General features: G+C 43.2%; 2 protein-coding genes across 3 annotated transcripts; one reads left to right on the top strand and one right to left on the bottom strand.

Moving 5' to 3' along the window:
- Positions 1-1,208: 1,208 nt before the first annotated feature.
- LOC129842326 (mitochondrial ubiquitin ligase activator of nfkb 1-A-like) lies at positions 1,209-6,112 on the bottom strand. 2 transcript variants are annotated; one of them, XM_055910830.1, is made up of 6 exons: positions 6,025-6,112; positions 4,901-5,086; positions 4,494-4,581; positions 4,220-4,340; positions 3,782-4,013; positions 1,209-3,591 (listed from the first exon to the last, which is right to left on the bottom strand). In XM_055910830.1, exons 2-6 carry the CDS (start codon positions 5,015-5,017, stop codon positions 3,103-3,105), a joined length of 1,047 nt encoding a protein of 348 aa, XP_055766805.1. In that variant the 5' UTR covers positions 5,018-5,086; positions 6,025-6,112; the 3' UTR covers positions 1,209-3,102. The 2 variants fall into 2 exon arrangements, with proteins under 2 accessions (XP_055766805.1, XP_055766806.1); XM_055910831.1 differs by having other exon boundaries at positions 4,901-5,068; positions 6,025-6,111.
- Positions 6,113-6,181: 69 nt separating this feature from the next.
- On the top strand, positions 6,182-13,306 carry LOC129842325 (dol-P-Man:Man(5)GlcNAc(2)-PP-Dol alpha-1,3-mannosyltransferase-like). Its single transcript, XM_055910829.1, has 9 exons — positions 6,182-6,472; positions 6,959-7,058; positions 7,248-7,395; positions 7,755-7,915; positions 8,284-8,404; positions 9,714-9,919; positions 10,120-10,197; positions 10,401-10,544; positions 10,692-13,306. Exons 1-9 carry the CDS (start codon positions 6,289-6,291, stop codon positions 10,837-10,839), a joined length of 1,290 nt encoding a protein of 429 aa, XP_055766804.1. The 5' UTR covers positions 6,182-6,288; the 3' UTR covers positions 10,840-13,306.
- The last annotated feature ends 325 nt before the right edge of the window (positions 13,307-13,631 follow it).

Below are 13,631 nucleotides of genomic sequence, written 5' to 3'. Positions count from 1 at the left end.
GGGTGTGTTAGGGTCTAACTCGTCGGGTGTGTTAGGGTCTAACTCGTCGGGTGTGTTAGGGTCTAACTCGTCGGGTGTGTTAGGGTCTAACTCGTCGGGTGTGTTAGGGTCTAACTCGTCGGGTCTGTTAGGGTCTAACTCGTCGGGTCTGTTAGGGTCTAACTCGTCGGGTGTGTTAGGGTCCAACTCATCAGGGTGTGTTAGGGTCTAACTCGTCAGGGTGTGTTAGGGTCTAACTCGTCAGGGTGTGTTAGGGTCTAACTCGTCAGGGTGTGTTAGGGTCTAACTCGTCTGGGTGTGTTAGGGTCTAACTCGTCAGGGTGTGTTAGGGTCTAACTCGTCAGGGTGTGTTAGGGTCTAACTCGTCAGGGTGTGTTAGGGTCTAACTCGTCAGGGTGTGTTAGGGTCTAACTCGTCAGGGTGTGTTAGGGTCCAACTCGTCAGGGTGTGTTAGGGTCCAACTCGTCGGGTCTGTTAGGGTCTAACTCGTCGGGTGTGTTAGGGTCCAACTCGTCAGGGTGTGTTAGGGTCCAACTCGTCAGGGTGTGTTAGGGTCCAACTCGTCAGGGTGTGTTAGGGTCCAACTCGTCAGGGTGTGTTAGGGTCCAACTCGTCAGGGTGTGTTAGGGTCCAACTCGTCAGGGTGTGTTAGGGTCCAACTCGTCAGGGTGTGTTAGGGTCCAACTCGTCAGGGTGTGTTAGGCCTCTCCTCAGCTCTCCAGAGGTATATTTTTAGGGTGCCCATTGTGTTGACATCACAGCACAGTTATCCTTCCATCTGCTCTTTCCCTCCACCTCTCTGTAGAGACAAATCTTCATTAGGGCTTAGTTACAGCCAATCTCCATTCTATCACCAGATAACAACACCCCCCAACTATACCATCCATCAGAACACATATGTCTGTTCTGATGGACCAACGTTTCGGCATCACTGTGCCTTCTTCCTGAAGAAGTGATGCCGAAACATTGGTGATTTACCCAATAAATGACTGGGAGTTTATATATGGAGGGTGCGACTCTATTTTTATAGTTATTCGCCGTTAGTCAGCACCTCCCCACAACAACAACAAATCTGGGTGTGCGCCTGCTTCCAACTCAAGGGCATCAGACTGTTAAATAGCCATCACTAGGCGAATTCCACCCGGTTACATAACCCTGCACCTTAGAGGCTGCTGCCCCATATACATAGAATAGAAATCACTGGCCACTTTAATAATAGAACACTAGTCACTTTAATAATGTTTACATATTTTTGCTTTACTCATCTCATATGTACAATTGAAGTCGGAAGCTTAAAGTCATTAAAAACTTGTTTTTCAACCACTCCACAAATTTCTTGTTAACAAACTATAGTTTTGGCAAGTCGGTTAGGACATCTACTTTGTGCATGACAAGTAATTGTTCCAACAATTGTTTAAAGACAGATTATTTCACTTATAATTCACTGTATCACAATTCCAGTGGGTCAGAAGTTTACATACACTAAGTTGACTGTGCCTTTAAACAGCTTGGAAAATTCCAGAAAATGATGTCATGGCTTTAAAAGCATCTGATAGGCTAATTGACATAATTTGAGTCAATTGGAGGTGTACCTGTGGATGTATTTCAAGGCCTACCTTCAAACTCAGTGCCTCTTTGCTTGACATCATGGGAAAATCAAAAGAAATCAGCCAAGACCTCAGAAAAAGAATTGTAGACATCCACAAGTCTGGTTCATCCTTGGGAGCAATTTCCAAACACCTGAAGGTACCACGTTCATCTGTACAAACAATAGTATGCAAGTATAAACACCATGGGACCACGTAGCCATCATACCGCTCAGGAAGGAGATGCATTCTGTCTCCTAGAGATGAACGTACTTTGGTGTGAAAAGTGCAAATCAACCCCAAAACAACAGCAAAGGACCTTGTGAAGATGCTGGAGGAAACAGGTACAAAAGTATCTATATCCACAGTAAAATGAGTCCTATATTGACATAACGTGAAAGGCTGCTCAGCAAGCCACTGCTCCAAAACCGCCCAAAAAAAGCCAGACTACGGTTTGCAACTGCACATGGGGACAAAGATTATACTTTTTTGAGAAATGTCCTCTGGTCTGATGAAACAAAAATAGAACTGTTTGGCCATAATGACCATCGTTATGTTTGGAGGAAAAAGGGGGAGCATTGCAAGCCGAAGAACACCATCCCAACCGTGAAGCATGGGGGTGGCAGCATCATGTTGTGGGGGTGCTTTGCTGCAGGAGGGACAGGTGCACTTCACAAAATAGATGGCTTCATGACGAAGAAAAACTTTGTGGATATATTGAAGCAACATCTCAAGACATCAGTCAGGAAGTTAAAGATTGGTCACAAATGGGTTTTCCAAATGGACAATGACCCCAAACATTCTTCCGAAGTTGTGGTAAAATGGCTTAAGGACAACAAAGTCAAGGTATTGGAATGGCCATCGCAAAGCCCTGACCTCAATCCCTTAGAAAATTTGTGTGTAGAACTGAAAAAGCGTGTGCAAGCAAGGAGGCCTACAAACCTGACTCAGTTACACCAGCTCTGTCAGGAGGAATGGGCCAAAATTCACCCAACTTATTGTGGGAAGCTTGTGAAAGGCTACCTGAAACGTTTGACCCAAGTTATACAATTTAAAGGCAATGCTACCAAATACTAATTGAGTGTATGTAAACTTCTGACCCACTGGGAATGTGATGAAAGAAATAAAGGCTGAAATAAATAATTCTTCACATTCTTAAAATAAAGTGGTGATCCTAACAGACCTAAGACAGGGAATTTCTACTAGGATTAAATGTCAGGAATTGGGAAAAACAGAGTTTAAATTTATTTGGCTAAGGTGTATGTAAACTTGCGACTTCAACTGTATTCTACTGTATTTAGTCTATGCAACTCCGACGTTGCTCATCCTAATACTTATATATTCCTTAAATCCATTCTTTACTTTTAGATGTGTGTGTATTGTTGTGAATTGTTAGATATTACTGCACTGTTGGAGCTACGAACACAAGCATTTCGCTACACCTGCAATAACATCTGCTAAACATGTGTTTGAGACAAATAAAATGTGATTTTGATTTGTTCTCCCTGGCTGGGCTTCATGCCTGGTAGAGGGGCACCACCCTGTTGATGGCCTGCCGGCATATGGGGCAGATGGGCTGAGGCAGGGCCTGGTAGCAGCTGTAGCAGCAGCACACGTGCCCACAGTCCAGTAGCACACAGTTACGGAGCTGGGTCAGGCAGATCACACAGTCATTCTCCAGGGGCGTCTCCTGCTCCCTAGACCCCTGTTGTGTAGCCCCAGACCCCAGTCTCTCAAACTCCCTCTTCAGGCGTTCCTGTTCCCAGCAGACCATCAGGCTGCGGTAGTAGCGGCAGCCCACCCAGAGGAGGACGGCGGCCCCGGCCAGGGCGAACACAGAGGCCAGGACCCGCCAGACCACCGCCTGGTCTTCCTGCTCCAGCCGCAGGGTCTCAAAGTCTGCTGTACTTAGGAAGTACTCTGAGCCGTCGGTGGGCGGGCGGAGCTTCAGCACCCGGTCCGTGTCCAGGATGAGCTCGCCTACACCTGTCAGAGTAGCGCCAACCTGGAAATACAGACAGACACAAACTAGTCAGGATTATTCATGCTCTTTGGAGCACTATTCAGGGGCAATAGTGGTGACCTCATCCTAAACACAATGAAACGTTGTGGGGATGTTATTGTGGGATTTTAGGACTGAAGATGTAAGAGGTAATTTATCAGTGGTAAAATGATCAAACCAAACTAAATCTCACCTTGAGCATTTCCTCAGTCTCCAGCTGGCCTTTGGGCTTCTCTCCACTGAGGTACTGTCCGACGATGTCGGTGAAACCGTAGGTGGCCTGGTGGAACTTCTCATGGATGATCTCCATCTTCAGCTCTGAGGCCTCCAGGGGACACAGCACCCTCACGTTGGCCTGGTCCGACCCCACCAGGCTGAAAGGCACAGTATTCACCCTCTGGTGCAGCACACGCTCACTGTCCATCCTACACAGGAAAGGGGGAGGGGGGGGGGGGGCACAGTGAGTAAGGTGTGTTGTGTGGTGATATGATAGGTTATAATTAGTGATGTATATCTGCTGAGACTAAATGTCAGACGCTCCTAGTCATATTACAGTTGATAACAAAATGATGATACAGATTAAACTAGTCTTTCACATGATATTTGGAGTGTCAGTCAAGAGTGTTTCTACCAGGTGTGGGCCAGGCTGTTCCACACCAGCTTGTGTTCCCTCAGCATGAGTTTCTGCACTACCCCTACGCTGCCTTCCTGGTACTGACTCCTTAGAGGCTCCCCCACAGGCTGCACTGCCCCTATACACACACACACACACACACACAACATGGATAGAGCCGATAATTACACTAACTAAGTAGGTGAGAGAGATTAGGGTCCACTCATTATCATAATAATATGATCATAGTGATACATTCAGAAATGTTACCCATTCACACAAATAACTTTACCTTTGATGACAACATACTGCAGACACTTTCCCGGTGTCACATTCAAAAGGTCTGCCAGTTTCCCATCCAAATTAATGTGGGGTGCCTCCTGAAACAACAAGCAAAAAGAAAAGCCTGTCATTCCTATGAAAATTCTCATGTCTCCTAAAAAAATAATGGTTTTGCACTCTGTTTACAATGTTATTCAATCTGGATGGTGGAAGATCCTTGTTATAGCGCAATTGAAATTTAAAAGGTAATTCCCTTTTGAGCCGACATATGCAGCGTGTAGGCTACTGTGAATGCAGTCTCTGCGAACGCTGAAACACTGCCTTTACAATTCTGATTGTACTATTGCGCGGATCTTCAACGATACGGATTGAATCTATGTCTGAAGGAATAGATACAGGGCAGGGCAGGCTACTAACATTGAGCTTGTCCACCGATTTCCTCTTTTTCTTGTAGATGTAGAAGAAGAGGCCTGATATGGCCAAGCTGGTGCCTAGACACAGCCCCTCCACCGTCCTCACTGGAAACTCCTCCATCCCCCCAACACACTCTCCACACTGTCTCTTCTCACCTCCCTTGTAATAGGGCTACAGTACAGAAACAGACTGCCAAACATGTGATGTAATATGAAGGAGGTTCTTTAGCATGAATGCAAGATGCCCACGCATCACTCTGACAAGCTGCAATTAAATCCGCAGCTGCCGGATTCTCTTTGAGATTTTCAGTGAAATGCTTGAAAATGTCTATAATTTTATGTATGACATCAAAGTGGCACAAGGCTGGTTGCTATTTCTGTTCAGCACTTTGACAGTAAACTGAATTAGGCTACTCAGAATACAAAGAGTCACAAAATGTTGGGTTATTCACATATGATCGGGTTATATAACCTAACTTCACAGTCTAAGAAACTTGATCTCAAACAATTCTAGTATTACACTGATTCAGTCAGATAAATCATGACTATTTACATATTCACTGCCTTCACCCACAAGCATAACAAAGTTGAAAATTGTTTTATTTCATTGATGATTTACAAAATCGGTAGGTGGCATTTGATGACAGTGTTTGAGTTCAAATACCAATTGCTGACTTAGGTGATTAGCTAATACAATTATAGAGTTGAACATGTTATTTTGGGCCAAGCTAGCTAATTAGAACAACCGGTAGTTTAAATACATATGAACCAGTAAAGCCATTTATTTGATGTAACATTAGCCGACACAGATCTACATGTAACGAAATATCTCGTTGAACATTGACATTATGTTATCTAAGATAGCTAGTTAGTTATAAATAATAAAAGTACAAATTAAAGTTGATGGCTGGCTCATTGAGCCAGAAATAAACATTACACAGTTGGTTAGCAAACGTTTAGTTAGCTAAAAACCTGCCATTGACCTTTAAAATATCTTATTTGAATAGTCATAAATGTGGCCTATGTCAGCAAAAGTCAGACCATAACATGACCATAGTATTTGTGCACTCTTCTGCAACGGTCAATAAGTAAAATTTAACTTAATCAATCAGTATTGTCATTTTTTACCTTCGAAACCGCTCAAGTTATCATCCCCGGAAGAATGGCTATTTTCGTTTTGGTCATATGACATGTTCTACTTCCTTGAAGCCACCATGCATCATCGGGTGAAGCTTTCCTGAATCATGTGACGGGGTACTTATAAGTGCCGTCACATATTGTCAGTTATAAAAATATTTTTTTTTTTTTTTTGGTACTGTCTTTGGTCGAGTTGTGGTGACACACGTGTTGCGGCCAAAGTTTCAGCTTCTGCAAGTAGCTAGCTGCGCCGAAATGGCAGGAGGTGTGAGGAAAAAGTCGTCCCCTGGTCCACGGTCTAGAGTGTGGGCGCCACTTCGTACACTATGGCAGGAGAAACATTTGATCGTATTCAAGGCAGAGTACACAATACTAGTCGCCTCTGTTCTGTGGTTCCTGGAGATCGGAATAAACATATGGGTCATCCAAAAAGTAGCATGTAAGTACTAGTAGCATGCTAGCAGTTTAGTCAGTTAGCTTGTCCCTGCATTGCAATGAACGTAGCTCGCTAGCTAACAGCTAGTGTTTGCCAGCTAGCCCCTGTAGTGCCACTTGTTAAAGTGAATTCACAGCCACAGCGTGATTACGTTCCCTTCCTTGTGATGATGTTGCCTAGTATGAATGAAATATGTTTTCAAAAGTTGTGACAACTTATGTTGCCAGCACAATAATGTGTAAGATGGACAACCAGGAATTTGAAAGCAATAATGGTAGTTTGTTAATCTAGTCTACTGTACTTTTGACACAGTTCCTGCAGTTTCCTCTTCTTGTTTATCATTGTTTTCTTAGCAGTAACGTCAGTTGCTGCTGATTGTTCTGTCACCTGATTCTTTAGGTACCTTCCACAACCCAGTTTGTTGAATGCATATTTCCAAGTTATTGCAAATGCCACCTGACACTCATTGGTGAATGTTTTCTCATGCAGACACAGAGATTGACTGGAAGGCGTATATGGATGAGGTAGAGGGAGTCATCAACGGCACCTACGACTACACCCAGCTCAAAGGAGGCACAGGCCCTCTAGTGTAAGTTCCACTAACCTATTTGTGCTGGCACTTTCTAAGTTAAGGATCCAGGACCAGGATTGGCCTTCATCACTGGACCCCATGACAAATCATTACAATTATGTGTGTGTTTGTGTGTACCTGCAGTGTGACATTTCTTGACGTGAACAAAATCAGTCTTGAAACTGACTTCTGAAACTTCCATTCCAGATACCCAGCAGGATTTGTGTACACCTTCACAGCGCTGTATTACATCACCAACCACGGGGTGAATATTCGCCTGGCCCAGTACCTGTTTGCTGTTTTCTACCTGCTCACCCTGCTGCTCGTCTTCAGGATCTACCACCGCACCAAGAAGGTCAGCTAGGTCTAAATAGCTACCCAGAGAACAGTCTTTATCTACAATTTGCTCTCTCAATATTAGAGTATCAAGTCCCAACTTAATGATGTTACTTAAAACAGTTTGAAATGGAATATTCAGTTTCCTATGACAATCTCTGCATAAGAAAATCCTTCACTGTAAAAGGCTATTCACTTTTCTTTAGATGCCTGCCTGTCTGTTTGTCTGCACTCCTCTCCAGGACCCTCATTCACAAAACATTCTGAAGATATTTTCTTGGAAAATCATTAAATCTTAAGATATTGTTGAAAAATTGCACTTACAAACTATCTTATGAACTTTTTTTCTTAAGAAGTGTTTTGTGAATCTGGGCCCAGGTTCCTCCCTACGTATTCTTCTTTGTGTGCTGTGCCTCCTACCGGATCCACTCCATCTTCGTCCTGCGTCTTTTCAACGACCCTGTAGCCATGATGATGTTGTTCGGGGCTGTCAATCTGTTCCTGGACGGCCGCTGGACTCTGGGCTGTGGCCTCTACAGGCAAGTATGAACCCTGGTCCTGCACAACTGGAGCCTATCTCAGCTTAGTTCCACCTCGATCAGATCAGTTCAAGTTTAGCTTGGTTCAGTTCAGTGTGGGCAAATATGGCTGCGTTTTATACAGGCAACCCAATTCTGATCTTTCTTTCACTAATTGGTCTTTTGACCAGTCAGATCAGCTCTTTTGCCAACAATAGGGCAAAACATCAGAATTGGGCTGCCTGTGTAAATGCAGGCTATGGGACACCTTTCATGACAATAGCACTCTTATTTAAATTGGCAGAACTGAGTTGCCGAACTCAACATCTATGGCTGCGGTATCCCGTCACATGGTGAATGACAACTTCCTCTCCCTTTGTTGTGGACAGTTTAGCAGTGTCTGTGAAGATGAACGTGCTCCTGTTTGCCCCGGGCCTCCTCTTCCTCCTGCTGTCTGAGTTTGGCCTGATGAGGGCCTTACCCAAGCTCTCTCTCTGTGCTGCCATCCAGGTTAAGACCTCCTTCATCTGCTTTAACTGTTACATTTCAATTTTAGACACAGATGCTTGTCGTAGCGTTGACTATCTTTAAATGTGACGACTGTATATTATCAAATCAATTCTTTATGTGTAATTACTCCGTAATTCAACGAATCACGGAATAGTAACTTACTAGGAAGTTGGGGTACCATGGGAAAATGTTGTTGATAGTGTCAATTTCCCAAATATATAACTCTTCAGATATTTTCATACCTTATTGATTAGTCACTTATTAATGTATTATTACCTCATCAGTTTCATTCCTGAATGTCGCAAACCCTTGGATATCTGCACGAACCCTAACATAGATCATGAATCAGTGATATACAAATTGGCTTAATTATTTATTTACTAAGTAACTTACTCACAGAATTACATAAACACACACATATAAGGTCATACATTGGTTACTGACATGATAGAAATGTCCCTAGTGGCCTAAGCTGATATGACGGCTTGGTAGTGGATAATACAGTGGATAACTACGCTCATGAAATGCTAATACTTTTAACATGAACAGCCGCTTATTCGAAAATAAATTGCAATTGACATATTTACGAGTGTATGCCTTTGCTGTCCCTCTCTGCGATCGCCGGTCCGTCTGCTGGATAGTCGACAGAAAGCCTCTGTTTTTTTCCACCAGAGATCAAAGTGTGTCGGAGTTGTAGGTTGTTATAATGGGTACTTCAGAGTACCATTCAGAAATGTTCGTAGATCAGATGCGTTTAGCAGACTAAAGTATGTAAACAGCTGCAGCCTGAATAATTGGTCTTTAGTTTGTAGATTTCTTCACCATTTCAACATGTAACGACAGCTCCATGTTTTCTGATCTTGTCCTCTGGTAGAGTTGTGGTTTAAATCACTTCACACACCAGTGTCACCTGGCATGTTTTGGTCTCTAGAGTGATAGCCATTCCAACGTGGGGACCTTGTCCTTGTGTTCTCTTGACTAGAGTTAGTAGATTTCTTAACCATTCGAGGCGTCCGGCTTACCGTAGGTCTCTTTGGCAGAGTTGCCAACCATTTCAACATGTAGCTACCGCTTCATGTTTTCTGATCTAATGTACATTTGGTTGGAAGTGGATTTTATACTAGAGTAGATAAGGGTGCGTTCCATGACGCTTGATGTAATGTCTGGGACACGTCGTGACATGTTTCTTGTCTCCAGAGTTCCATCCCATCTCCACATTGTGTGGACAATCAGGTTTTTCCTACTCTATTTCCATTCTGTTCATTGTCCATCTTTACTCCACCTCCCCTCACTTCTCTCCCTATTACAGATGTTGTTGGGCCTACCCTTCCTGATGGAGAATCCCATTGGCTATATGACCCGGGCCTTTGACTTGGGTCGTCAGTTTATGTTCAAGTGGACAGTGAACTGGCGCTTCCTGCCTGAGTGGCTTTTCCTAAGTCGCTACTTCCATCTGGTGCTCCTGGCTGCCCACCTGCTAGCCCTGCTACTGTTTGCCCTGCGCCGCTGGAAGAGGTGAGAGATGTGGCCACTGGGGTTATCACTAGGATTAGATATTTTCATGTTCAGGATAATTCTTGGCCAATAGTGTAGCCTAAAATGAACCACACAGACTAACTGACAAGCACACCAATGCTTGAGTCTGGCTATCTCTGCTTTTTGTTGTTACCGGACATGCTTTCTGATTTAATTAAACCAACTCATTTTCCCCTCAGGCCTGGAGAGAGCATCATGGAACTGCTGAAGGAGCCAGGCAAGCGAGTCATCCCTGCCCAGAAACTCACCTCAGATCATATCCTTTCCTCAGTCTGTGTCTCTGGAGCCATGAGTAGAAACACTGTACCATTGTGGTGTTTTCTATATATCTAACTCTTATCTTATTAGGTCTGTCTCTATGGCCATAAAGTACCAGGGTCTAGTATATCACTAAAGAGGGTTATTACTGGGTTAAAGTGTTCCAAAAGCCAATTATATTAGACCTCAACAGCCGATCACAGATGGTGCTGATCCTCTTCACGTCTAACTTCATCGGCATGTGCTTCAGCCGCTCGCTGCACTACCAGTTCTACGTCTGGTACTTCCACACCCTGCCTTTCCTTCTCTGGAGCGGAGAAGTCAAGAAGCTGGCTCACCTACTCAGGTAAGAGGGGACGGGACATACCTTTGGCTACAATGTTGGGAGCAGAATTAGGAACCATAAAATATGAGCCTAGATGGGTCAAAAATACCTGTTATTGTCACTCTGTGTGTTCTTCTGTTATGTCTAACGTGGTGTTTCTGTGGACAGGGTTTTGATCCTCGGCCTGGTGGAGCTGTCGTGGAACACCTACCCTTCTACTACACACAGTTCAGCAGCCCTCCATGTCTGTCATCTCATCATGCTGCTCTCCCTGTGGTTCGCCCCCGGGGTAGAGGAGAAGACCAAGAGCAAGTGAGCTTTTCCCCTAGGAGACCCTCCCGTCGTGTGGGTCTGGTCGACCATCTCCACCCTGCTCTCACCCCAGGCTGGTTATCACCCTTCACCCTGTCTTGCCCATCTCGCTGTAGCTCTGTGCTAATGTATAGCGTAACGTACAGGTGGGAGAAGGTACAGCGTGAGACTGCATGTGGAAGGCAAATGCAGGTTCGTGGGGTGGGAGGAGGACCGAAAACAATCAGGATTCTCAGGTTAAAGAATTCAATCTAATTTAGGTCTAGGTCTAATCTAGTGTGGGAGTCTCGTGAGGAGAAATGCTGAATGCTTTGCTGTGCTGTCGATAAGACATCTTAAGTAAGGGTCTCTTACTTCCAGTATGTTTTTTTTATGGAGAAACTGCCATTAGCCCATGATTTGTCCTGTTAAGTATTGTCACTGGTCTTGGTGATAGTAGAGAATAGTCAAACTGTTAGTACAGTAGTTCCTCATCCTGGCAATCAGCTGGTCTGAACTTCTGTTACTGGACTATTTGTTGATGTAAATATCCTGGTTTGCTGTAGCTCAGTTGGTAGAGCATGGCGCTTGCAATGCCAGGATAGTGGGTTCGATTCCATTGACCACCCATGTGTAAAAAAAATTTTTTTTTAGATGTATGCATGACTCAGTTCTTTTGGATGAAAGCATCTGCTAAATGCCATATTATATTAAAGATGGTTTCCATGTTTTTTTTAAATGAGGCTTTAAATTGAACCATCCTCTGCAATAAGCTTTTGGTACCACCCATTGGGCACAATAGGAATGACGTAGCCTAGCTACCACAAGGCTTACTATAGGCTAATACATAATAAATGGCATTTCATATAACAATATGACCATGCAAAACTAAGCTGTTGACAATCAAGGGTATCTATCGATTTGTTAAAATGTTCTAATAGTTTGGTTTTCAGTGTGGTGTGCAGTAGACTAAATAGAAGGCCAGGTTCCCGCACCTAGATTACGCCTACCCCTTGTCGAAACACGCGCTGAAGTTATTTTAGTCTAAGAATAGAGGTAGTTCAGCGAGCTAATGTTGATATTTTGTTGAACTGTCCCTTTTAATATGAATACCCAACTGTACCTTTTTAAGTTTGAACTCTTTTAATGTGCTGCCATAGATTATGTTTAGCGTAGTTTACTGCTCATATTTGTTTGCTGATATACAGTTGAAGTCAGAAGTTTACATACACTTAGGTTGGAGTCATTAAAACTCGTTTTCAACCACTCCACACATTTCTTGTTAACAAACTTGGTTAGGACATCTACTTTGTGCATAACACAAGTAATTTTTCCAACAATTGTTTACAGACCGATCTGTACAAACAATGGTACGCAAGTATAAACACCATGGGACCACACAGCCGTCATACCGCTCAGGAAGGAGACACGTTCTCTCTCCTAGAGATGAACATACTTTGGTGCGAAAAGTGCAAATCAATCCCAGAACAACAGCAAAGGCCCTTGTGAAGATGCTGGAGGAAACAGGTACAAAAGTATCTATATCCACAGTAAAACGAGTCCTATATCGGCATAACCTGACAGGCCGCTCAGCAAGGAAGAAGCCACTGCTCCAAAACCGCCATAAAAATGCCAGACTATGGTTTGCAACTGTACATGGGGACAAAGATCGTACTTTTGGAGAAATGTCCTCTGGTCTGATGAAATAAAAATAGAACTGTTTGGCCATAATGACCATTGTTATGTTTGGAGGAAAAAGGAGGAGGCTTGCAAGCCGAAGAACACCATCCCAACCGTTAAGCACGGGGGTGGCAGCATCATGTTGTGGGGGTGCTTTGCTGCAGGAGGGACAGGTGCACTTCACAAAATAGATGGCTTCATGAGGGGAATTTTGTGGATATATTGAAGCAACTTCTCAAGACATCATTCAGGAAGTTAAAGATTGGTTGAAAATGGGTCTTCCAAATGGACAATGACCCCAAGCATACTTCCAAAGTTGTGGCAAAATGGCTTAAGGACAACAAAGTCAAGGTATTGGAGTGGCCATCACAAAGCTGTGTCTGGAGGAATGGACCAAAATTCACCCAACTTATTGTGGGAAGCTTGTGGAAGGCTACCTGAAACATTTGCCCCATGTTAAACAATTTAAAGGCAATGCTACCAAATACTAATTGAGTGTATGTAAACTTCTGACCCACTGGGAATGTGATGAAAGAAATAAAAGATGAAATAAATCATTCTCTCTACTATTATTCTGACATTTCACATTCTTAAAATAAAGTGGTGTTCCTAACTGACCTAAGACAGGGAATTTTTACTAGGATTAAATGTCAGGAATGGTGAAGAACGGAGTTTAAATTTATTTGTCTGAGGTGTATGTAAACTTCTGACTTCAACTGTATGTATTGATTTGCATGAGTGTTTGTGTTACAGAGATTGGAGATTTATTCTGTTGATAAAGAGAAAATAAAATGTGTATCTGTGTAAAGAAATGAGAATTGAATGTAATTCAGTCGGTAATTTGAGCCTACACTTTAATGCAAGTTAGACATAATACCTAGTTAATAGCTAATTCAGCTCAGATTTATTTATAGATGATTTATCTAATTCAATGGCTTTAAAAGGATCTTTTAACTGGTAAATATGGCATCAGATTTGTAGACAGGGCACAAAGGCACATCTTTCAACTGAACCTAACTCAAATTTAAGGTGGGAATCCCACCAAAGTTATGTTAGGAGAAACACTGGTGACATGTTTCTATGGATTAATCGTCACTACTATCACTTTACATGTGGTGAAAGTAATTTGTTGGGATT

The sequence above is a fragment of the Salvelinus fontinalis genome, unplaced genomic scaffold (genome assembly GCF_029448725.1).
Source record: "Salvelinus fontinalis isolate EN_2023a unplaced genomic scaffold, ASM2944872v1 scaffold_0032, whole genome shotgun sequence".
NCBI classification, from domain to species: Eukaryota; Metazoa; Chordata; class Actinopteri; order Salmoniformes; family Salmonidae; genus Salvelinus; species Salvelinus fontinalis.
This window is presented reverse-complemented; position numbering and strand designations above follow the sequence as displayed.

Coding starts and splice junctions, on each gene's coding strand:
- LOC129842326 (XM_055910830.1), bottom strand. CDS start 5,017: ATGGAGGAGTTTCCAGTGAGGACGGTGGAGGGGCTGTGTCTAGGCACC. Junction 4,582..4,900: donor AATCGGTGGACAAGCTCAAT/GTTAGTAGCCTG, acceptor TTGTTGTTTCAG/GAGGCACCCCACATTAATTT. Junction 4,341..4,493: donor GCAGTATGTTGTCATCAAAG/GTAAAGTTATTT, acceptor GTGTGTGTATAG/GGGCAGTGCAGCCTGTGGGG.
- LOC129842325 (XM_055910829.1), top strand. CDS start 6,289: ATGGCAGGAGGTGTGAGGAAAAAGTCGTCCCCTGGTCCACGGTCTAGA. Junction 7,916..8,283: donor CTGGGCTGTGGCCTCTACAG/GCAAGTATGAAC, acceptor TGTTGTGGACAG/TTTAGCAGTGTCTGTGAAGA. Junction 10,545..10,691: donor AAGCTGGCTCACCTACTCAG/GTAAGAGGGGAC, acceptor TTCTGTGGACAG/GGTTTTGATCCTCGGCCTGG.